The sequence below is a fragment of the Embiotoca jacksoni genome, unplaced genomic scaffold (assembly GCF_022577435.1).
Source record: "Embiotoca jacksoni isolate LCO1_2020_lvr unplaced genomic scaffold, fEmbJac1.0.p SCAF_3, whole genome shotgun sequence".
Classification (NCBI taxonomy): Eukaryota; Metazoa; Chordata; class Actinopteri; family Embiotocidae; genus Embiotoca; species Embiotoca jacksoni.
This window is the reverse complement of record NW_027185381.1, coordinates 10,802,879-10,826,026: the sequence shown is the minus strand read 5'-3', so window position 1 is coordinate 10,826,026 and position 23,148 is coordinate 10,802,879. Positions and strand designations below refer to the sequence as shown.

The window sequence follows — 23,148 nt, the reverse complement described above, 5'->3', positions numbered from 1 at the left end:
ATGAGACACTGGTGCGCTCTCAGAAACAACAACAATATATGATGCCACCAACTCTGAATTTTCTAGTCATCCAATTAAAGATAACCTACTTTTTCAAACCTGATTTCCAGGATAAACGTTGTCTTATATGCAGGTCAATGTAGTTTAACAATGTTGTGTAAGATTTGTTTGCTTAGTAATATAGTACTTTATGTGTACTTTATAGTACTCATTTGTGATGACAAAGCTTTACCATATTTGATATGTGCATATTCACACACTGTGGATTCAGAAAATGTTTGTGGTAGAATGAAGTCCATTTTAGACAACAACAAAAAATATCAATCACAGCGAGAAGTCTTTCCATAATGTGTTGACATTATGTAACCACCAGAGGAATGTCAAAATCTGGCAGCCCTTGACAGTCTCTGTGTGTGTGTGTGTGTGTGTGTGTGTGTGTGTGTGTGTGTGTGTGTGTGTGTGTGTGTGTGTGTGTGTGTGTGTGTAAGTCATGACACACCAAGAGAATACACCCACGCTGAGTTACAGTGTAGAACAGCACATTCTTAAATGTCACCTCTTGCAGGAAAGTTCATTATCAAACGCTCAGACTGCTTTTTGCTCTTCAATGATTTCATCAAAACAGAACTTCGCTGACAATGTGGAGGTTGAAACACTAAGCCAGGCGCGACCCTGGAGGAATAGATGTTAATGGGAAGTGACTCACATCCCACAACAAATTCAAAAAGTAAAAACAAGGAGACACACGGAGATAAATCTCACCTCCGCAGAGATGCGTCTGTTCCCTCGGTTCCTCAGACAAACACCCGTAGGCGACTGCACCTCGTCAGAGGAAGTCCCCGATGCCTGGTCGCTCTCCCCGTCCGAGCCCATCTTCAGGTTCTCGTGGACGATATCTGGAGAGGAGAAAGAAAATTGTAGAGAGGCAGAAAGAGGATGAGGGTCTGAGGTGGAGCAGGTAGAGGTACGGCAGGACGACACCAGCAGACTTCAAATGGGAAGAAAAACACTCTCTTAAGACACTTTCAGGAGATTCTCTGAATCAGGCTCCTGGGCGGGATTAGGCTGAGGATATACAAGTAAATAAGGCATAATATGTTTGACTGATGGATTTAATTTATTTCAGTGCCACAGGGTCTTATGAGACAAAGCCATACATCACAATGTAATTTTACATTCAGGCGTAATTTTACCACGCCTGAACAAACCCAGGTTTTATACATATAAAGCACAATTCCAATTCTTTCAGGCATTCTGTTCATATTGGGGAATGTTGTGAATATAAACAGCGTTTCTGGGCTGTGAATACAAGTGTCCGGAGTCATTATTTTTCATTATATTTCTCAACAAAAGGGTATTGTAGGGTTGAGAGAAACACTAGAAGGATTTAACTGATATTAATGTGCGTCTTTGCAAACACGGGCCTCTAGCAGTCGTGCGTTCGAGCACATGTTTTCACACATAATGTGTCATTGTGTGAGCAGGCTCAGCTGACTCTGTTGAAAATGTGTAAGACGAGGATTTTACGTGTTGTTTTGAGGACATAAATGTGGGCATTTATTTGAACTATTAAACAGACAAATCTACAACTTTCCCTTTTGAATTTAAAAAAAAAAACATCTGGAGTAAAATCTAGCCACTGTAGCATCTTCTAAACAGATTCTATCTATTGTCATAAAAAGAATCTTGGGCACACATTTTTTTTTTTTTTTTTGAAGCCAGAAAAAAAGACATCGTTAAATACCACCATGGATGGACAGTGTTTGTGTGTCTCACCGAGGCGACTGCCGTTGCGAGGCATGACCATGAGAGAGCCCAGGCCTCCTCCGATGACGCTCTGAGGCCGTCGCAGCGGCGGCTTCTTAAAAGAGCCCGTGTACTGGTGGAGAAAAGAGTGGACGCTGTGGGCCGACGGAGGACGGCCGTTCCTCACAATGGGCTCTGCAGGAGAAGACAAACGGTATTATAAAGATGAGTCTTGGCTGCGCAGTGCTGTGTGGTCAGCTGAGCATATGGGTAATGGAAACACGGACTAATGACTAATTCTTAATTGTTTTTAAATGTCCTTTTTGTTTTGATGCTAATAATGGCTTTATGTGAAGCACTTTGAATTGCCTTGTTGTTGAAATGTGCTCTACAAATAAACTTGGCCTTGGCTAACATCATGTCTGATATGCGAGATAATACAGTCAGTATCAGCTTAGATTCTGACGGGTGGACTGAAAAAGAGCTTATGGATTACAGTATACACTGTATTTGATTAATAATCTCACTGGGTGGTGGTGGAAATGCATATTTCTGTTAATATTCAGTATGTCATAAAATGCTAGAACTACAGAGGTTACATGACGGATTATTTTTCTACAAATTGTAAAAATGCGGTTGTATGTAAGGCTATTTGACCTAATCCACATATTCTCTATTTCAAGACTGAACGTTTGTGTTGTTTTTTGATGTATGAGAACCAATCACCTTAAAACATCATCTGAAATGATGAAGGAAATATTAGTAAATTGTATTTTCCAGGAATAAAAACTAAAAGTCCAAGCAAAATGTAATTTTCATGAGGATTTGGGGGGTGGTGAGCACGAGGAACATTTGCTGGTGAACAAGCTATCTGATGCATCGACATATACGTTACTGGCCCACAGACTATCATCTGACTGCATGAAATAATCTGTTACATAAAACATTGGTTTTAATTTATAATCTCTTAATGTATAACTTTGAATGCATTATAAATGTTGGAAGCTTTGACTTGGTAACATAGTAAAAAAGATGCAGGTGAGAAAGTTTTGTGAATGCATTTATCACAGAATTGTATTTTTCTTTCTCACAGCTGTAAAAGAAATAGCTGAGAACAGAGAAAACATCCAGGACAAAAGGAGAGAGGACAAAGGAAGGACACTGAAGGTCGAATACAGCAGATTCTGCCCTCTAAATCTAACAACTTTTTAGGAAACAGTGTTCATCCTCCCTATCAAAAAAAAAATAAACTGATGTGATCTGATGCAATCTGATCCTGATGTGCTTTGATTTTTCTCGAAAAATCCCATTCTCACCGCCTCCCACTGAATCTAGGATTAACTGACTGTAAACAGAGCTGGGAGACTTTGTTTTGTCTGTTCTCGGAACCAGCGTGACCCCGATACTGGAAATAGACAATATCAAAAGTTAAGAAGTGAGAGGGCCCACCATGTTCATAAATGCCTTGTAGTCAAAGTTGTGGAGCTTGGCTTGAGACGAGGACCTGCAACTGGCAGACAGAGGAGAGTTTGTCCGAAAGCACGAATGGAGCTGACAAAGGTGAAAGATGTATTATGTATCGAGTAGCACTTCGTGAAACACCAACTGTGACAGTGGGGAGAAAAACGCAGCCCCAGAGAGGCTGCAGTCAGAGCTCCGACAGACGGACGCTGTTGGACACGTGCGACAATGGCAGTGAGCATGAGGACAGGACAGCAGCAGTTATGGAGCAGATAAGCCCATCACAGAAAAGATTACACATATTAGTTTGTGTCTCTGACAAAGCAGAAAGATGGTTTTATGTTTATGAGTCTTTGTGTCAGGGTTTTACAGTCCACTGCTGTTTGTCACCATCTGGTTTGCGACAGCCGTTCACATGATCAAGCCTCCACACACACAAACAAGCAAACAAACCAGACACCGAGTGGGTTGGACACTGTGGGCTTGATTGATGCTACAGCCACACTTATACGTTTTTTTTCTTTTTTTAATGCATAAAGCGCCTACGTTTACTCCTAGTGTCCAAACTACTCCGGCACTTTTTAACTAGAAGAAATGGAAGCTTTTTGAAAATGATGACACAAACACCCACATTTGCTTCCTAACAGGTCTCATCAGTCACAACGTGTCCTTATCATTATCATGTGTCTCTATCATTTGACCCTTTTGCTAGACTACCAGTAGTTAATTCAACATGGATAATGACTTACATGTGCTGTATACCTTATTGTTTTCCAAATTAAATTCTGCATTTTATAATACTGCCAACATGGGCAGGTGTCTGCATTAACAGGTAGTTTGCAACAATTCACATGTTCAGCAACATTATTAGTCCAACATGGAGCGCCAGGTTTGCGTGGTGTGTCGGGGTGCAGTGCTGTTTGTTGAAGTACAGTCCACCCATAGCACAAGTGTGCGCACAAGTTGTGGTTTCTTTGTAAGGTTGTGTAACCACTGTGGAGGCAAGTTCGCCTGCAGTAGTCGTTAATGTATATTTACATTTTTTTGATTAAGTAAAATCAATACCATAATCCTGCTATTTTCAACGGTTGTTCAGATTATTCATCAAATGGGTTACTGTTCAGTTTCCGTCACAACACATCCCTGCAAATATTTCACAGTAAAACAAAGCAATTAAAGGTTTCTGTCTACTGAAATGCTAGAGGGCTTTTAATTTGAAATGGATACAGGAAGTGGTGCGTTTGTACTAACATTTAAAACAGTCATTTTAACTGAGCAAACCGTAATGGATGAAAACGCAGCTTGAATTAATCAATACATCTTCAATGTCAATAGGACAACTTTGACCATTCTATCTGTTTTTTCCGGCTCCTTTGGGTGACATAAGTTTGAGAGAGGATTGAACCGTCAATCAATCTTAAAAAATGTAAATGTATTTCAACTGGATCAAGTGAACTGTGTGGCATGGCCAGTGTACATTAATGGTCATTTAATATTAATTTTCAGCCCCGTTGAACAGAGATTTTTTTATTAAATGTTTTTTTTTTTTTTTTTTTATTTGGTTAAAAACGCCATATAAAAAAAATGAAGAAATAATAATGTAGACGTAGCATGAGAAGGACCGTTCCTTAACATGTGCTATGTAGGAGGACCCACTATTTTGGTAAACAAAAACACATTCAAGAACATTTTATTTATGTAGGGATGCACAAAGTAACAAGCAGGTAAACAGTTGTCATTTTGAACTTGTATATTATCATTAACACCACCCAATAATCAACTGAACTGTTGGGTTTCCAGCTTCCAGTATCAACTGATCCTCAGTGGATTTTACTAACTTAAATTATTTTGCCAAAATTAAGCTTACAAGATGCAGGCTGCCTTTTCCAGGCTGAATCAGAGCACTGTGGGTGGTCAGGTCTTGTTGAACTATAAAAACAGATTTCACTGCGCAGCAGTTTTGCCAACACAGACGTCAAAACGTTGTAACATTTGGTATGTCCTGTATCACAACCCATGCCATTAATTCCTGTTGTTTTGTTGTATTTTCGTTGCACACACCAACATTCACAGATGAATAGGAAGAATTTCCTAGATTTCCAAATAAAAATAGACAAATACACAGACATGTAATATCCAGGTCCTTATGTCACCTCTCCGTTATCTCTGGGCAGCTGCTGCTGCTGCTGCCGCTGGCCTGAGTTATGAGTGTTACATAATCAGATCAGGACCACGATGCTTTCCCCAATCACAGAGTTTAGATCAAATCTCATCTGGCTATTCCATTCTGTCTCCTCTCTACCCTACCTACTGTTACACAGGCCTGCTTAAATCCCCTCTTGCAAGCCAGCTCACTCGCACACACACACACACACACACACACACAAACAAACACACACAAACACACACAATGATTCTGTGTCCCCGCTCACCAAGAACAGAACACTTTGGCCAAACTTGGTGTTAATCACTATACAAAAAGTTCTTTACAAAGCCTAGTTAGTTCTCAGACAGCAGTGGGGCTCCGGGGGGAACTTGGACGATCTGATGGATTGGGGAAAGGGGGAAAAGGGGGTCAGTCCCTGTGGCCAAAAGAGAAGAAGAGGAGCAGAGTGATGCAAAATAAAAAGAGGGGTGAGTGGGGTGGGGGGGCGGGGGGGGGGGGGGGGGGGGGGGGAGATGCCTAGCTGGTTTCACCAAGTCATCCAAGTCGCCGTGGCAATGTCATGGAAACTCCAGAATGTTTCCAGACCCTGAGCACCACGGCAACGATGTGGTAGCACACCGAGGCATGCTCCCTCCCTCGCTCCCTGCAGATTTTGTGAATATCAGCAGAGATAAGGTGCTGTGCCTCTCTGCTTTTATTTGATGCCTTGAAGGCCACAACCTTCAGTAGTATCCAGATAAATGAAAAACAACTACGGTATCTGTCAGTGCAGAAAACAACGCGTCCACAGTGAAAAAAAAAAAAAAAAAAAGCGCTGAGCTGTGAAGTGAAAGAAGCCTTTTTCTATCAAATTTATTTATTTTCTAAAGAATCAAAGTTAAGTGAGAGCGTATTTTCAAGACTTGAATGGACACGTAGTTGTCTTTACTAGACACCTTTGTTCGAAAATATTTAAAAAATATATTAAAAAGTCAAGACTCCAATACAAAATAACTTAAGGATAAAATAAGTCCAAAAACTTGTTGCTAATAGCAAGCTGAAGCTGAAGATTACACTTCGTAGAATCCCAATAAAACATTCAACAGTTTAATGTGGATTTGGACTTAAAGTGCGAAACAAATTAAGTCCATTAAAATCCAGCCGCCAAATCCCATTTCAGACATGCACTTCATTACGTAAATGTGTGGAAAATTCTGTGAGGTAGTCAGCTGTTTGAATACCGAATATACCTTCCTGGGTTATCCTCGTCCTTTTGGACACGTGAACCCGAGTCCTCGCTCTCATATAAACTAAACTAAAGCCTCGAGTCACTTTTTCCTCAAAGTCACCGTGTCTGCTATCTTGGTTGATTCTAATGGTAAGGTTCAAGTGGCCCTTATTTATATGGGGATGAGAATTTTTTTTTTTTTTAATAAATTGCAGAATAAGTTTTAAAATCCCATACATGCTGCAGCCTGTCATAAAGCTCCAGGTACCAAAAACATCATGCGATATGGTTTTACCCATAATACTCCTGTCATGTTTGAAGAAACCCAGAAATGTATTTGCTTGACGGTTTTTAGAGGGTTATGGATGTGTGTGTGAAAAATAAAGTTCAGAGGAATAAATAGACAAACTTGCTGTACTTTTATTTTGAAAGAAAATTTGTTTCCCATGACACAGCGCATGTGCAGGGACTGTTTGCTGCCAGCATTGTCATGACAGTAAAAACCAAAATCGTCACATCAGTAGTTGGTTGTAATTTGAGCTGATGTGATGACCCATTGTGAACAAGGTTAGCATTAGATAAATCTGACTTTTTATATCATGAAGTCAATTTGGATTTATTAAGAAACTTGATGAGCACCAGCCGTTTAAACATGTCTGAACCACATAGGTCTGCTCTAGTTGCACTGTTTTTTTGTTTATTACATATTTTTGATGGTGCATGACGACATTGTGTATTACTGCACTGTTGTTGGGTTTTTTTTTGTGAAATAAATTTGAGTGGCACTAAAATTTGGGTCACAACTTAATGACTAAGAAAAGATGTAGGTCCTGAGGTTAGACCGCTACTTCAACAGAGAAATAGGGTCTACAGTGTTACAGATTGCATGTCAGAAAAGGGTTTACTGGCGACCAAGCGCTCTAAAGTTGCAGCCCTGACCGGCCTCACTCCTCTAAAGTGAGATAATCTCAGGCTCATGAGTATTGTGATATTTTGACTGATTTGTCAAAGTAAATTGATGCAAAGAAACCGGAAAAATATTTCTGACGGAAACTACCTCTAGGATGACTAAATCATCCAGGGGAATTCTGTGCTATGTCGTCATTATTATTATTAGGATTTCATCAGAAAACAAGTGCAATGGAAATATACAGAGATGAAGACTACCTCTTGGCACAAACTGCTAATAAAACTCACCGCTGTCCTTCAGGCCGTTCTCCTCGATGGTCATCTGCTCGGCCAGCTCTGACAGCGACTCGTCGATGGTGTGGCTGCCTCGTAACGTCTGAGAGAGACGCCGCTTGAACCGCTTCATCTTCTCCATGGAGCTCTCAGGAAGGGGAGGCCTGAAGATGACGAACATGAAAAAAAAATTTAATAAAAAAAAATAAAAAGTCACGCATATTGTAACTGTGGTTGTGTAACCCAAACAGACAATGACAAGAAGAGACACAGTTTGTTTGAGTCACAGGAGGAAACACTCACTATCTGGAAGCTGCAATGTTTTTGAAGGCCTTGACATGTCACTGACTGAAATCTTTACTGTAAACTGACTCTCGTTGAAAAGAATCCACCTCATCAAGCCGCGGTCATGTTTCACAACCCCACATCAAGAGTGAAAAAGTCATTCACCAGGAATCTGACTGGGCGAACAATGAAACGGACCAATCAACACTCAGACGTTAATTATGACTCAGCTCATTCGAGCACATTGCTTTACATTCCTCCCCCTGGGAAAGCATGACAAGTCGGTGAGAGATTCTTACGGGTGAGTTTGGAGTACGGTCCCTGGCACACCGGACTGTCAAAGCAAATCCTAAACCGGGGGGATTAGCAGCTGAATGGTGCAGGACTAGCCTGGGCCACATCGAGTCCACATCACACATTCCTGCGGCATTTACTGTGTGCATGAGAGGGACTGATTGTGAGAGCTGACTATATGTGTGTGTGTGTGTGTGTGTGAGAGAGAGAGAGAGAGAGAGAGAGAGAGAGAGAGAGAGAGAGAGAGAGAGAGAGAGAGAGAGAGAGAGAGAGAGAGAGAGAGAGAGAAAGAAAGAAAGAGAGAGAGAGAGAAAGAGAGAAATCCAGAGAGACAATTTGTATGAGCAGAGGAGAAGGGGTTCAAGTGAAGACGGACGATATCCGAGTGTGCTCGGCGGGAGCAGCCTCTCCCTATGACCTCAATGTCGAGATCATGACTCCACATCTACTGCAGATCTGGACATGTGTCTGTTTGTGATGCTGATGAATCGAGCCAGACATGAAAACACATGAGTCGCACAAACCCTCAGGGCTCCCAGGGCATGTCAACTATTACTTACTAAAAGCCTTTTGTCTTTCAAATATCCTTAATAACCTGAACTCTGTCCAGGGACACAACTTACTCACTCAGACGGAGCCGAACAGTGGAAAGCATTCATTGGCTCTGGAGAACATACAAGTGGATAGAGACACGGCTGAAAACTAGAGCTGCTCTTTAAATGATGATAAAGCATTAGGGACTATGATTTAGGCTTCATCGTATCGTTGTACAACAACACGGCAGACAAACATTTCTTTCTAAAGACAGTTTTCATTCTGAATTCATCAGCAGATGGTCAAAAATGTTTTATAATTAGGAAAAATCTTTACATTATTAAAGGCCACCAACAGTTCACAACTGAAACATATTCAATTTACAACAATATGAAACAGAAAAAACAAGCAAAGAGAGCCTAAAAAGCCCAATGTTTGGTATTTGTGCTTGATAAATGACTTGAATTTAGTTGACTGATTGTGGATTATTGCTAAATAAATTGGTAGAAAGTACAAAGCCACAGCCAGACTTTCGAACTTGGCGCCTCACTTCAAAACTTTCATCTCACATGAACAGCCAACATCCATCTGTGAAGATCTCGTATCTGCGGTGAGAAACAGGCCATGCAGCTGCTGAATCATCTCTAAGTTTAGAGCTTCAGCAACTGGTTTTAAAAAGTGTACACAAGGAGTTTTAAGAGGCAGCGAGGCTGTCCTTTTTCACTCCACACAGCGGACAGCAGCAGCCATTGGACTGAACTGGGATTCAGGCCAAAGTAAACTGGGACACCGCAGAGACGAAATATTAAAATCTACATCGACAGTGCTTGAACTGCACAACAAAACTCTGTATGTTCACAGCTCCAATTAACAATTATATGGTTGAAAACCCTCTTTGAATAACCATAAACTGTGTAACTGATGTACATCAGTACATTGCATCCTGTGGCGTTCCTTAAGGTCCACAAGCTCCATGTAGACATGAAATTTAGTGCAAAAACCAACAACTATGCTCATTGTCAATTAGTCTGCTGATTATTTTCTCAATTAATCTATCAGCTGGTTGGTCTATAAAATGTCATAAAATGGGGAAAAATGTCAACCAGTGCAGCCTAAAAGTTATTGTTTTCTCACGATCAACAGTCAAAAAACAAAATATGAAGAACTTATTATCATGGAAGACTAAAAAAAAAAAAAAAAATATTCACATTTAAGAAGCCAAAATTAGATAATATGAGCTTTCAAAAAAGAATTAAACGATCAACCGATAATCAAACTAGCCCACTAATCCTCTAATAGTTGCAGCTCTACTGACATTCATGGTTTGATCCCAGCCAGAAACTTCAATCACACTTCCAGGATGTTCAAGATTAACAACAACAAAAAAACGGACGACTTTTAATTAATCAAAATGAGACTTAGCGCTCGCTGAGTGTGCACATATCATTTCATTCAGGAACATAAGATAAATCTCCAGGTTCTTTAGCAGAGCCCATTGTGCACTCGACTCCATTTCATTTTTACTTTAACATGTACAGCTTTACAATCTAACGCAGTCCACTGCAGCAGCCCAGTCGTAACATTTGTAGTACTGAGGTCATTGTTAAACACCTTGTTAAACACTGGGCTATAGTATATTGAGGTGTTTCTATTTTTTTGCCCTTCTTATTTACATTCATGATGGTGCCATAATATCAGAATCAGCACCACGAACAATGACCTCAAAGCTGAAGCTATATTTTAATTAGCCCCTCTATGACATTGTCAACAAAAGATACATAACTGGTACAATAGCTTTATTGTACTGTTCTATGTTTGTTCAGGTTATCTAATAATGAAACACAGAGGGGATATTCTTTGAAATACAATCTTATCGTGCGCAGCTTTTCTACCTGCTTCCATCTGTGCTGTGTTAAATAATCAATCTAATTATTCCAGGAACCAAGACGAGGGAGAACGTCAACTCGACTGTCATAACAGCTTCACATCAGTCGGTTCCACCTCATGACACATTAGCGCCAGCATGGGCAGGCAGTCTGTCATCTCCTGAACAGCTCACTGCGTTACCCACTCTCCTGCCACAGTCTGACACACAGCCTGCGACGTGTGTGCTACATGGAAAAAAGCGCACTCGTAATAACGCAGATAAAAAGACATTTATTCTCCACTGTTGAAGCGTGCCCTGAAGGAGGTGACTTACTCATCAAAGTGCTACTGATTTCATAGCTTGTGCGTCGGAGCAACTGCTTTCCCAATCACCCCCCCCCCCCCCCCCCCCCACCACCACCACCACCCAGAGCAAATTTCCAGCATGTGTTCGACCTCAGTGTAAATACAAATTTTGATTAGAGCTGAACTGATGAGTTCTTGTGGGACTTGTGTTGGTGGCCTTTAAGAATGGAAAGCATACAGTATGAGTAGAGTCATTTAATGATCCAAAAATGTCAAATATTTACTTGTTCCAGCTGAAGGAAGTTTTTTGCTTTTTTCAAATTTTTTTTTTTCTCATTGTAAAGTGAACATCCTGTTGGTCTGACAGTACAAGACACATGAAGACAAAACTTTGGGCTTTCTGAACTTTACATACACAACGGGATTCATTTTTTAAAAAGAAATTATCGACAGAGGAATCAGTAATAATCGCAATCGTTAGTTTCAGGCTTGATTCTCATATTCCTCTGCACAGCCAAAACCCTTTGTTGTGTTTACAATCATTGGGTTGAACTCAAATCAGGATTATGTGGCACCAAATTGAGATAAACTAGTAGGCCTTTCACAGTTGAGTTTTGTAGCTGATCTCTGTTTCCATGGTAATATCCAGAATCCTCTCTTAATTTATGAATGTATGTGATGGGGTTTCAAGGGAGCACATGTTATAAATAACCGGGATATGACCGACTATCCAGCAGACTCCGTTGATACAAATCTCTTTCTGGAGAGTCCTGAGTGGAAAATGTAATGGCAGCAAAATAGGAGAAGAAGAAGAAGTAGAAGGGGGGGGGGGGGGCTGTCTACTGTGCAGCCGTATCCGCTGGCCCACGTTCCTGCTCTGGGATCGAGTGCGGAGCTTTGGACATGATCCCTGCTCTGAGCCTTATCCCTGCTCCCCTAAGTAGGCCGGTCTGAGGTCTGAGCTCCAGATCTGCTGGGAGGTGGCCAGGGTGGAGGAGCAGGAGGAGGAGAGAAGGGTGGTGGTGAGGGGTGTGTGGAATGAAGGGGTCCGAGTGCTGTGCTGATTCGGGATTTGTTGCCACGGCAACCCCCGCTGCTTTTTCCATGTTGAAAATGCAGAGCACTGCAGGAGACTGCCTGCATGCTGATTTTCCGATTCCCTCCATCCTATAGCAGACCCCCCCCCCCCACACACACACACACGCACACACACACGCACACACACACAACTCCTGCAGCTCCCCCACAACTACGTCTGCATTTTCAACACCTAAAACAGCCGTCAGTACCCACCAGGACCTTACAAATAAAGATCAAATTTGCATTGTCCAACTCTGTTTTCCTGGCAGTGCAGTGAGCAGGAGATGGTGGGGTAGATGCAGGTGGAAAAGGAGGAGGAGGAGGAGGAGGAGCAGGAGGAGGAGGAGAAGGAGGAGGGGTCGGGGGTAGAGTATTAGAGATACTGCAGTGGTGAGACAATAGCCATATGCTTTATACGGTTTCTGTCCTTTTCCTGCTGCAGGCTGCTGTGATGCTGAAAATGGGGCTACTAAAAGGTCTATGAGGAACCACCACCCTCCACAGCAGCCCTGCACTGCCAGACCAGTGCTTCATAAGCCACCATCACTGCAGAAGTCGGCGCAATCGTTCTATGTCAGCGGGATGAACCGATCACACCACAGCCACCATCGCGGCTACATGGTGACTGCTGTCTGGGCCACACACAGAAACAGGAAAAGCAAGGTTGCAAACCCTACGTGACCCCTACAGGGTTCAGTAAACCTCCTAACGTCAGCTCCTTCAGGAGAACCGGGGGAGAACCGGGGCCCCCTCTTCTTTCTCACAGAGGAAAGGCAGAGAACAAGCGTGACTGTTGGCATGATTCACGGGTGAGCTCAGCCCTGGTTTTCTAAAGAGCAGCCTTTTCTCAACCAGGCCAAGACAATGAGGACATGAGTGAAGGAGCTGGCTCCATTATGGGGGCCTTACATAAAGGCTGCATTGTGCAGAGTAAAAAGTAGGCTGTTTCAAGAGATGCTGGATGCAGTGGGGTGCTGCGTGGTGCTGAGCTGAGCACTGCTGAGCATGGCAACCAGGCAGGCACCCCCCCCCACACACACACACCTCCCCTCAGACACACACAGACACACAGACACACACACACACACACACACACCAGAAAAGATAAAGCTTCAACAATAAAAATCACTTTGAACTTCACAAAATGTGTCATTGAAATTTGCCTCTTTCCCATCCTCATTGACACATTTTCTTCCCTCAACCTGCTTTCAAACTTTCACCAGGGCTGTGAGATGCTGAGAGCCAGGTCACTACTGGTGTGTGTGTGTGTGTGTGTGTGTGTGTGTGTGTGTGTGTGTGTGTGTGTGTGTGTGTGCGCGTGTGCGTGTGCGTGTGCGCGTGCGCGTGGAGATGTGTGGAGTATACGGCCGAAGGATGCCAAGCCAGACCAGTGACGCACAGCCACAGATCTCACAGGCAATAAGATTCCACGCTGGCTGATTAACGCTGCTGCTATGGTTACAACAGCTTGAGTGACAGGCCTGCTCTTCTCTAAGCTCCCTCTGTGCCCCCAATACTGCCTGAAATCAGTTAGCAGATGACCAAGTTCAACAGTACAGGTTAGTACGTGTGGTTTAATATGACTCGGAGGAGTGGCGTAGCTTTACAAAGAGGAACAGGTGTTACTTTAAAATAACCAACAAACATCAAATCTTTGTAGTGAGGGTAACGTTCATGTATTCAGGACTGACTATTTTCATTAATTAACAAATAATGAATTGAAAAGAAAATGCAAACTACAAAAGGAACAAAAAAAGACAACTTCTGCTAACATCAGAAAAAAATTCTACACTTGCACAACTATAACCTTCAGAGGGAAACACACTATTTCACATTGTAAATAACATATTTAGTGAACGTGGCCATTGTTAAGGCAGTGATCTACTACTCATTGATTATGAAAGAATTTGCATCAGGATTGTGGTGGCTTTTACACCATAAAACTCAAAGTTGTTCACTTTTCGACATGACAAAACTCTCCGATTTCAGAAACAGGAAGGAATTACAGTTTCTGGCATTTTGGGTTGATCAATGACTTGATTCATTTAATCGCTTCTAAATACGTTGTGGCTACAATCAACTCAATTTCAACATTTATTGTATTTTTTTTTTTTTTTTTTTTTTAAATTGTACCACATATTTCTGTGACTGTAATTATTGAAGTGAGCACATTTATCACAGAATTAATGGTGACTTTTATTATTCCTACCAGTATTGCAGTTGCGAGCCGCCATACGGTATATACACAACGTGAACTATGTCTGAGAATTAAACAGGAAACCGAAGAACGCGGAGAATAAACTTCACCAAAAAAAAAAAAAAAAAAATACAAAGTAAATTTCGCTCCGTTATCCCCGAGACTAGCCAGAGAATGACTTAAATTAAGCACACCATTTAAATGAAAATCCCTCGTAAGCACCACTACCACTTCAAATGATAACAGTTTGTGAATGGGATGAAAGGCCTGCGTGGATTGTGACAGATAAGCCTTGAGCACCCAGCTGGGTTCAGAGCAGAGCACTCACATCAAGAGACTCTGATGTTATCTGGCAGGCAGCAGACTACTGTCACCCCAAAGGAATATTCTTATTAATCCATGCAAAGTTGTGGAAGAACATCCATGTTTTGTGGTCTGAATCTTTTCTCAATAATAAAAGACTGACCAGATAAAACATGATGAAGATATTCTTTGTTGTTCCCTGTTGGGAAATTTAGTTTTGGACGAGAAATAAATCAACAGAAGACAGACAAAGACAATTAAAACACGTATGACTTAAACTGGTAGCACATTTGTTGATCAAAAGTGATGAAATTGACATTTATCAGCTTCTATATATTTCAGGTGTTCTTTTGTTACTACAGATCTATACGTATATTTAGATGTGTTGATACCCTTTGTTGCGCGTAATTCTATGTCCTGCTGTGCTCGTATATTTAAGATAAAACGCAGCACGATTATCAGACTTCTGTTCGGCTCATTATGGAGATTATCACCTCGGTGTGGACTCATCTGATCGGAGCCTGACTCGAGTCACCTGTCGTCCATTTGTGAGTGAACCATTAGCATCAGAGAGAGCGACAATTAGCCTCCGTCTCCGTGGCCGTCTGCACTCGTCCTCCCAGCAGCAGCTCCTGCATGGGAGCTTTTCATGGTTATCAAAAGGGAACAACATCTAACTGAGGGAAGACTGCAGGATGGGGTTATCACAATATCAGTTTCCAAATCAAAGTGCAAACACAAACAGCTATTGGAGGTCTTTGTGGTAATTTCAGACAGCCTGCGTGCAGGGATCCAGTTGTGTTGCAGCGCTTAAGTGAAACCCAGCAATAAGTTCAGGAGGTATCTTGTTTTAAACTGACTTATTTTCTGTCTGTGCCAGGGCTGCATTTAAGAGTAGATTCATTTCCAGTTCATTATTCAATAACCTGTCACAAGATAGATTGTGGGTGTGGATGGGCATTTAAGATGGTAAGATCTGATGGTAAGTCACAGCCCTCATCCCTATTAAAACTTCCAAGAGTCCAAACTGACATCTCAAATTGGCTGTTTTATCCAACTAAGAGTCCAAAACTTCTAAATATTTAATTTAGAAAAGATAGAAAAGACAGAAAAGCTGCAAAGTGCCAAATAAGAGAAGCCAGAGGCAGCAAACATTTGGGATTTATTCTTGATAAATGACACAACAATTGAAACAATAATTATCTGTCGACTAATTAGCTATTTATTGAGATGTTGTGGATCATATAAATCATTGTGAAAACATTGTATGGTTTAATTGAAAAGGTGATAATGTCATTAAGAGGGAAACCAATGTTTGTTCACAGGCGCTGAACAGAGGTCCTCCGTCTCCGATTAGCAAAACCTCCTGAGCTGAGGTTGAATGGGGCAGCTCTAAATTTAGCTAATTAAAAAAGCCAAACACGGAGATTTAACGGGGATTTTCATTAAACCAGTGAGAACTTAATTATGAACACATGACACAATGCATCTGAAATATGCAAAGCTTTGCCGACTGCAATAACATTGGTTTGAATGAATGTGTGTGTGTCCAAATAAAAACCAGACAAGTGTTCAGACAGCGCCTGCAAATCCTGCCAAGAGTGACGGGGAAAAAAGGGGGCAATATTTGGCCCCCCACCTGTCTCAGACATTACAGATGACGACCCAGATATGTGGTGTAAGTTATTACTGTATAACTCGCGCAGGTTTGGAGCCAACTGGCTCGAGGCCGGAGGGGGTCTTGAGTATCAACGGACACCTCCAGATTCAGACAGTAACAGAAAATCTGGGAGTGGACGCGGCCAAACTTGCAAGCAGCCGCATTTGTCTTGTGGGGCAACTGCATGTGAGCAGGCAGCGCTGCATTCTGGTGCCAGAGGTCTTGTGTTAATGCAGCAGAGAAAAGAGGAAGAGTTTGTATTCATGGCTATCTATAGACAGGAGTGGTGCCTGTGACATAGCAGCTGCTCCCCAGAGAGCGGTGACATATTAACCTTCAGCCAGCTGTCTTGGCCTGTTGCTTTAACATGAGCTCTTTTACACACACACACACACACACACACACACACACACACACACACACACACACACACACACAAAGTCAGTCAGTCAGTCAGTCCATGAAAATACCTACTTTTGCCAGTAAAAGACAAGGATTTAAGTCTTCCAAAAGTTAGGTTAAGTTTGGTCTGAATTAGATTTGAATGTGTTTTCCATAAAAATAAAAAATAAAAATGTGAAAAATACATCCATTCATGTGCATGCTCACTCACACACACACACACACACACACACACACACACACCCATTCACATACTGGACCATCATCTGATCTGCACTGGGACTCGAGGGATCAGCACCAGGTGGCTACAGCTGTTTCACATCGGGTCCGGTTACCGTGCCACCACCGTCCCCAAGGCCTTCACCAACAGAACAACCCGACATCAAACCAACACACACGGGAACACCGTCCTCCAGCAGCTCCTCGCCCTCCTGCAGGTACCGACAGCGGGCGTTGTGAGCCCACAACAGACACACTTTCGATTGGTCCTCAGCGACACACACGCCTTGTGAGGAAGCTCAGCAGCTTGTGGCTGTCAAACTGAAACCTGCTCACAGGAAATGAGAGAAATTGCTTTGGCAGCTCTTTCATTCAGCCACCAAGAAAACAAGAGGAACTGTAAACAGTAACATGCAGACCTGGGTTTTCACTGGGACCACTTTATAGTCACTGAGCCTGAATGTTTTTGTAATCGTATTTTTTTCCAATTTTATATGGATTTTCATTAAAGCAAAGTTCTTGCAAAACTACTAGAACAAGAAAAGAGGGAGGATAAAAAGTAAAATACAAACATTGTTTTGCTATTGGCCCGCAATCTGAGGGACAATAATTTACAAGTGTCGAATAATAACTGCCAGGTACAAAGTTGTATTTGTATTTGTAGTCACTGAGTCCATATTAACAATTGCTGACTTCCAGCAAATCAAATCGTATCTTTTTATGTTTATCTAGAGTAGAAATGATAACTTGAGATTAATCAATAACTGTTTTGGTGATGATCTTTCAAGTTATGTTTACAAGCAAAGGTGCAAAGAATTAATTTTAGATGTGAATGTTTTTCTGTATTTTCAGACATTTTTGTTTCTCAGAAAGTATTTGTAATCAGAAATTAAAAAGTTATTAAACTTTGTTTGCTCTCATGCCAGGTATAAGAGTAAACCAAGGTAGCTGCAGTCTAATTCAACAGTCCTGCAATAAACTGCAACTTAATGAGGGTCATTATGCCCTCTGTTCAGTCCAATAGTATTTTAAACAGTTGTAGAGAGGTATTAAAGGTATATTATGTGAATTTTCCACGATAAAGTGTTTACGAATGATTCGACCCATGTAATATATTTTGTTGAGTTGTGTACTTCCATCATCCCAAATGTTTCTAACGAAGTTCAAACACAGAGAAATCAGTCATTGTAATCAAGGTAGCAGTTTTATGTGGTCGCCTGTCAAAAGGTGTCATATTCGCTTTACTCTCTCTACGTGTTGTAACTTGCAGAGAAGCACTTTAATAGTCACGCTCACGTCGGTTAATGGAGGCGACAGCAGCTAACAGTTGGGTTTTCATGGTGCAAAGCAGCGCTTCAAATTCACCGTGCCTCACCACTAACACGGTGAATAACCTACATTTACTACAAGTACTATTATAAGTAAGGTAGACAATGAGAGGGAGAGAGAAAAAGAAAAAAAGCAGCGCTAACTGCTAAGCTAAATATCGATTTTCATCTGCAATGGTGGTCGTTTAACAAAGAAGACGGACAACAACTCCCACGATCCCACACTACGTCTCCACGCCGGTGAAACACCATTTTTTTTATATATTGCTTTGACTGAAGAACTCCAATCGGCATAAATTACATACTGTGCCTTTAATTTCAGCTTTGTGATCACTTTGAAGGGTGTCGTTTGTAGCGCTGCAATGAACTGAGAGACCGGTTTAATAGTTTGTCCATCCCAATTATGTATATGAAGACTAAAAAGAGTCTATTTTGAAGACACCTCTCGGTGCGAGACAAAACAGTTCAATTACAGCCTCCAAAATGACCATAAATGCAACCAACTAAGGCTGCAACTAACAATTACTTCGATTATCTATTAAATTAAATCAACTGTCTGGTCTCAAAAATGTTGGGAAGTGGTGAAAAATGTCCACCTGTGTTGACAAAACCGAAGGTGCAGCTGTCTCAACCGACTTAACCAAAAAGATCTTCAGTCTCTTCTCATGAAGAACTAAGGAAACAAGAAAATATTCACATTTATGAGGCTGGAATAAGAAACTTTAAGCCGTTAATCATTAAAAAAAAATGACTTCAAATGATTTATCACCTGTCAGAATAGTTGACAATTAATTTTCTGTGGAACAACTTATCAATTCATTGGCCAATTGTCGCTTTACAACCAACAGCTCTTAAAATTAGATTACATAAAAATGTACAGACTTTGCGAAAGTCCTATTTATTGCAAGATTGCTGCAGCGGCCCGCTTTAGTTTTAGTTATGTGTACGTGAAACACTGGAAAACGAGTGCGTGTAATCCAGAGTTAGTTAAGTTTTGGTGCTGTGAGCGGTGCTGAGTGGGTCAGACAAAGGTGACAACACAAGAACAATAAATATGTAAAGGCATTTTCATACCAAAATGAACATCCTCATCTGTTTGCCATGGGACAACAATGATTTACTCCTTTTGGACTTCCTGCCACATTCACACCGACCTCCAACACACACACACACACACACACACACACACACACACACACACACACACACACAGGTTAACTCCCGAGAGGAAGAACATAGGAGCAGAGGAATGAAAGCTGCAACGTGGGGTGAGTTGCTGGAAGCTGCAGGGGGTCTCTGCTGGTGCTCCCGGTGCAGGCTGCGGGCTGCGGGCTGCTGCTCCTGTCCCGGCCTTCAGACAACAGCTGAAACGGCTTAAAGCTGCTGATCTGGCAGGGAGGGAGCTCACACACTGGTACCAGTAATTTGTAGAAGAAGAAGAAAAAGAAAAAAAACAACAACAACCCGTGGAGCAGAAGGACGGGACATCTCTGAAATGTGGATCACACTGAGTGTTTAAGTTGCAACTGTGCAAGACGAAACACGCAGAGCAGGCAGCCGTCCTCACACACGGTCAGAGGTGTTTATCAACAAAACACGACGGCAATCTTTAACCATGAACTCAGCGGGGGGGGGGGAGAGACATGAGAAACCATTAACCTCTCTGAACTTAGTTGAGCTTTCGTTTGTGCGTGACGACGCCGACCTCCCCGGTTAGTTTTGAGGTTAACAGCGGCCGTCCGCCGGTGAACGGGACAAACCGAGCGAGCTCGCAAGACAAACGGCGGCATTCAAACCGAACCGAGCCCGAGAAGTAAACATCGCTCCGTCGTTGAGTCCGTTTCGTGTCAACGCGGGCTGCCGGAGATACTGATTTGTCCTCCAGCCGCTGTTTCACCGGGAGACATCCCCAGAAACTTAACCCTACACCGAAAATGCGAGGCTCTCACCAGAAACGATTAGCGCCGCTCCGACCGGAGTCCCCGACCTCGGAGCTTCTTCTCAGGCCGGATGCCGTCTTTACCCACCGAGCGTGAAAAAAAAACAAAAAACGAAAAACCTTCTTCCTTGTGGTTTCGCTGTGGTCGTGGATACTTTTTTCTTTTTTTTTCTCCGCGGTGTCGCTTATATCCGCGTGGCTGTGGCGTGCAGCAGCATGGCTCGGCTTCAGGCTTCAAAGTTTCCCTCCAGGTGGAAAATAGGAAGCGCTTGTCGCTGGTTTTTCGGTCGATGAGACCATGGCAGTGTGAGGGACGACGGGTGATTACCAGTTGATCTGAGCGCGTCCTCTGCCAGCTGACGCCGCCTGCCTGCCACCACGCCGCCGTGCTCACCAGCCTGTCCGCCGGGAAACAGCGCCGCCTAACGGCCGGTATGGGAGAGGTGTGTGTGGGGGTGAGGGGGCAGTGATGCGCCCGGTGCGGCCCCGCAGCGGCCCCTACTGGAGGAAATGTTGTAGTTCTCCAACTCTGCAAACATTTCACAAGAAACATCAACACACGAGCAAAAAGCAGGCAGTTTTACTCAGTAGTGGAATGTAACTAAACTAAGGACATTTACTCAAGTAGAGGAAGATGGGGACACACCCACATGTGACTCCTCTTTGGTTTTTTTTTTAAAGATCTCTGTATTTTAACAAAGATAGACACAGAGCAACATCTCGGTAATTATATGAAATATAAAACAGATATTTTTGGTAATTATACAAATGTAACAACTGTCACATCTGGGAGGAGACACTTCAGTGGATTACATTTTCCCCCACATCTGCCTTGTGCTTTTCACTCAGATTTTATTCTCCCATCTTATTCTATCAATCCTCCACTTTCATCTACTTTGCATATGATGTAAATCGCACTACTCATGTATAGTATATTACATAAGGCCTTATATTAGGCATTATCATTGTACAATGTAAGTTGTGTTTAAAGTCAAATATTGTGGTACAAGTTTTAGGCTCCATTATTAGCTTTTAATTAGTTATATTGTAAAAAAATAAAATAAAAAAAATAAATAAATAAAAAAAAAATTGTATCACTAATGCTTCATTAAACATTTTTGAGATAAATTGCTAAAAAGGAGACAAACAACCCAGGAAAAAAAAAACACAACATAATATTTCTTCCTGAATTGTCACAGAAACTGTTGATATTTCTTCAAACGTGATGTTCAGTTTGTGCACATAAGAATAATTTTTGTCCATACATCCTTTGACACTCACCTGAGTAAAACATCCTCCCTGCTTAGCTTTTTAAACCCTCCCTCCAATTTATTCTCACTTCCCTGAGCAACAATCCCTTCACCTTGGACTGCCCCAAAAACTATTTAAACATTCACTCTTTTCTGGGGCACAGCCAGAATTCAGGTTGTCGGAAAAAAAAAAACTCAAGCAAACAGAAGGCTGCATCTTTTCCTGCACAAGTTTATGCAGAGCAGAGAGAGTGGTCTTGTTTAGGGGCCCATTTCAGCTGCATCTGCAAAGGGGACATTTGGCAAGAAATCCCTGCTCCGGCTCTGGGCTTCAGGTGTTTTCTGTCACTTTTTTCTTCAGAAACGTCAATTTTTTTGTTGTTGTCACTCATCCCTCTTCTTTGTTCCAAGTATTATCCAGGAAAGTTCTGCACATTCAGCCTGAAGTGTAATCTCTCTTGTGAGACCTACATTTCCCCTATGTGATTAAAGAAACAGGCCCTCACAGGCCTGTGCTGCTGAAGGTGCACGGCACAATGGGTCCATTTATGGTGTCACATCAGCTTCATTTAATTGCAGCTAAAATGGAAAAAAGCAATAGGTTTATTAAGTCAAAATTAAACCTCCAGCACATTCCTCACACTTGGAAGCCCACTCAGGTCTTTGTTGGACTGAGCCTCTTATCAGATCTGCACGGTCACTCCCTCCCTCCACTGACAAGCAGTCAATATTGCCCCGGGCTCTCCAACCCCACCTCTCTCATAGATACTCACCTCACTCCCTCCTGCTCTCCTTCACTGCTCATATCTCAAAAACAATTCAGACACAGAGGTAAAGATGTCCTGGACATATGCAACCCTGCTGGCTCTCCTCACTGTGCTTCTGGCACTTTCCTGTGAGTTTCGTGCAGAAGAACGTGGCTTATTTTTAATGGCACTTATGGATTTGAATATCATTTGTATCTTCTCAAAGAAAAATTGTAATGTCAGATGTTTATTAGGGCCCAAGCACCGATGGTGCGAAAGCCCTATTGTTTTTTTTCTTTGTAATTCATGGAGAGGTAAGCATGAGACGTCAGACTCTGTGATTTAGTTTGGGCCTTTCACATTTTGTCCTCAGTGTCTCCGGAGGCCAAGTCTGCAGCTGTGCCCAGCAGCACAGGCAGAGTTAAAGATCCGCAAGGTAAGGAGCTACATCAGCTGCATCAGCTGCATATCTCCTACTGTTGCCATCCTCCCTTTTTATCCCTTAATGTTGTCAGCTGAACCAACTCCTGTGTCCACTGCAGGTCCTCAGAAGAGGATCTTTATGAAAGAGGCTGATGCCTTAAACTTCTTCAGAAGACGCAGCAGACGGGCTACGAAGTCTCAGGATGAGATTAACGGTGAGTTCACCTTAAAAAAAACTTTGGACTGTGGTCTGGTCAGCCAAAATGTGTGTCTGTGTATGTGGTTGTGTGTTTGTGGTATTTGGTGGCATCTGTGTGTCATTATACAGGACAGGTTTTGGCAGCAGAATCACCCTCACACCTTAATAGAAGTCAATATGTTGAATCGAGAACCATTCATCCTAATAAATCTTTAGGATTCATTTTGAGCAAATAACCGATCAATCCTGCAGTGTTGACAGCTTAAAGTTATTCTTAATAATGTATTATATAATTCTTAAAAACGGGAACCACTTTTGGATTCCTTACAGTGGAGAGTTTTTGGTCCTGCACAC

At 42.1% G+C, this 23,148-nt stretch overlaps 2 protein-coding genes across 2 annotated transcripts in view; one reads left to right on the top strand and one right to left on the bottom strand.

Moving 5' to 3' along the window:
- LOC138206522 (cyclin-dependent kinase 17-like) overlaps positions 1–20,269 on the bottom strand; it is a 33,184-nt gene extending 12,915 nt beyond the window's left edge. The window contains exons 1-4 of the mRNA XM_069163288.1: positions 20,187–20,269; positions 7,779–7,927; positions 1,777–1,941; positions 763–896 (exon numbers count right to left, since the gene is read on the bottom strand). Coding sequence (XP_069019389.1) covers positions 763–896; positions 1,777–1,941; positions 7,779–7,905 — 426 coding nt within the window. The 5' untranslated portion in view covers positions 7,906–7,927; positions 20,187–20,269. The remainder of the gene's footprint in view (positions 1–762; positions 897–1,776; positions 1,942–7,778; positions 7,928–20,186) is intronic.
- A 1,629-nt stretch (positions 20,270–21,898) lies between these two features.
- The window catches only part of ucmab (upper zone of growth plate and cartilage matrix associated b), a 6,461-nt gene continuing 5,211 nt past the window's right edge, over positions 21,899–23,148 (top strand). The window contains exons 1-3 of the mRNA XM_069163291.1: positions 21,899–22,321; positions 22,546–22,608; positions 22,715–22,810. Coding sequence (XP_069019392.1) covers positions 22,264–22,321; positions 22,546–22,608; positions 22,715–22,810 — 217 coding nt within the window. The 5' untranslated portion in view covers positions 21,899–22,263. The remainder of the gene's footprint in view (positions 22,322–22,545; positions 22,609–22,714; positions 22,811–23,148) is intronic.